At 35.6% G+C, this 1,957-nt stretch overlaps 1 protein-coding gene across 1 annotated transcript; it reads left to right on the forward strand.

The window, feature by feature from the left end:
* Positions 1-704: 704 nt before the first annotated feature.
* Positions 705-1,565, forward strand: BATDEDRAFT_92076 (uncharacterized protein; the record flags this gene model as incomplete). The annotated part of the gene is made up of 1 exon (XM_006682218.1): positions 705-1,565. The coding sequence occupies one exon, from the start codon at positions 705-707 to the stop codon at positions 1,563-1,565; it is 861 nt and encodes a 286-aa protein (XP_006682281.1).
* Positions 1,566-1,957: the final 392 nt, after the last annotated feature.

Here is a 1,957-nt window from a genome sequence, read left to right on the forward strand (position 1 = left end):
GAATGTTGAGGCTAGCGTCGATTATGAAACTAAACCATACTGTATTTATACCTTTTGTATAGCAAGCCAACCCTAACCTTTCTAGGCCAACCAACTATACAAGGTTACTTGATTGCTTGTAGTGAGCCACTCAAACTAGACAGTATGCTGCTTTCTATTCATAATATCATATTGATCAATTTGATAATCATGTCGATTGGATTATGCTTTTATGACCCTTTAATCGGATATTTTGAAGGGTGTTTTTCAAAATGTTTGATCAAAGTGTAGATTCAACATTACAGTCTGATTGTGTGTCATGATGGTTGTTATAATCAAACACACAATGCAGTCAATGTGCAGTAACCATTGTATATTACAATGCAGAATACAAGCAAAATGAATAAAGTGAACCATTTTACATGAGTACGATTGTAAAAGTGTTTGCGATTACACAACACTCAAAGGGTGTGATTTCAACATACTTGATCAAAGGGTCGTAAAAGCATCATATGATTGACATGATCATCAATATTATGAATAACATTATACTGTGATTTGATATTGGCTCATCACAAAAACCAAATAACTCTGTGCCATGAGTTAACCTAAAAGGATTGACTTGATATACAAAAACACATACAATCGACTGCTTCGAGTTTCATAATCAACATCAGTTTCAATACTACTTTTGTACCAATTGTTTAAACCCATTGATCAATCTGATGAAATTGGTTGATATTTTACTCGTACTGAGTGCGACGGCAACCACTAATGCAATACTGATACCGACTGATAACAATAGTCCATCCCAAACATCAGGCACTTCCAGTCAAGTGTCTGGTCCAACTAATGAACCCAGTCCAAACACTTCTGACCAAAACTGGCAAAATATAGTTATTCAACCCGGTCTAAGCATCTCCGACAAATATTGGCAATACCTAATAGATGAAGTTGGTTCAGACACCCTCAATGACTGGAAAGAACTGTTTGATATAGCTGACTCGAATACTCCCAAAAAAGGTCAGCAACAGTCAATAGGTCAACCTAGTCCAAACACTTACAGCCAGGGTCAAAAACGTCCAACTGATAAACTTGATCCAGGCACTTCCGAAGAGCAATGGCAAGACATAATGGATCTAATCAATTCTGACACTTGCAAAAAAGGTCAGCAACAACCAGTAAATCAACCTAGTCCAAGTACTCCCAAACAAAGTCGAAAACAACCAACTGATAAATCCAAGTCTGGCACTACTGGCTTAAATCAAAAGACTCTATCGACCCAAGATCAGAACGCACTTGACTTGAAAGAAATCGAGACGTCTAGAGAAATACGAGAGAAATGCCAAGCCTATTATGATTATGTAACTATTGGATTGAAACAAAAGTCAGCGTTGGCAAGAGGCGAAAAGATATCTGAACCAAAGCATAAGCCAGAAATCCAAAATATATTGAGAGAAGAGTGTATTTCACCAAATGACAGAATAGTAAAGGCAAGACAACGATTGAAAGATTTGATGGAAAAGCAGAATCAGGAGCGGAATCGGATTTTGAAGATGCTTTTGAAACTCGAAGATTTTGAATAATTTTAGAGCTTTATTTTGTTGATATTTGCAAGTATTGTAAATGAACCAAAAATTATAATATTGATTTTGTATTGCATGTTTGTGTATATTGTGTTGAGTATTACATTGACAGTTATTGGATTGTTGATTGATACATTGACACGGTTTATTACATATACATTAATGACTTGATAACAACCAGTGTTGATTGTAACTATCAGTCAGACTTGCAATCACTTGTCAGTTGCATGATATCATCAACTGATCATGTCGTGTATTGTACAACAAACGTATCAATACACTTGTTCAAAGTCGGATGTAGATTGCAACATCAACTGGTTTGATATTGGTCAATTAGTGTTGTTTTATGACAGTTTACAATGTAATATATGTGGTGTGGTATTGATGGTGTT

This window comes from Batrachochytrium dendrobatidis (genome assembly GCF_000203795.2).
Source record: "Batrachochytrium dendrobatidis JAM81 unplaced genomic scaffold BATDEscaffold_15, whole genome shotgun sequence".
Lineage (NCBI taxonomy): Eukaryota > Fungi > Chytridiomycota > Chytridiomycetes > Rhizophydiales > Batrachochytrium > Batrachochytrium dendrobatidis.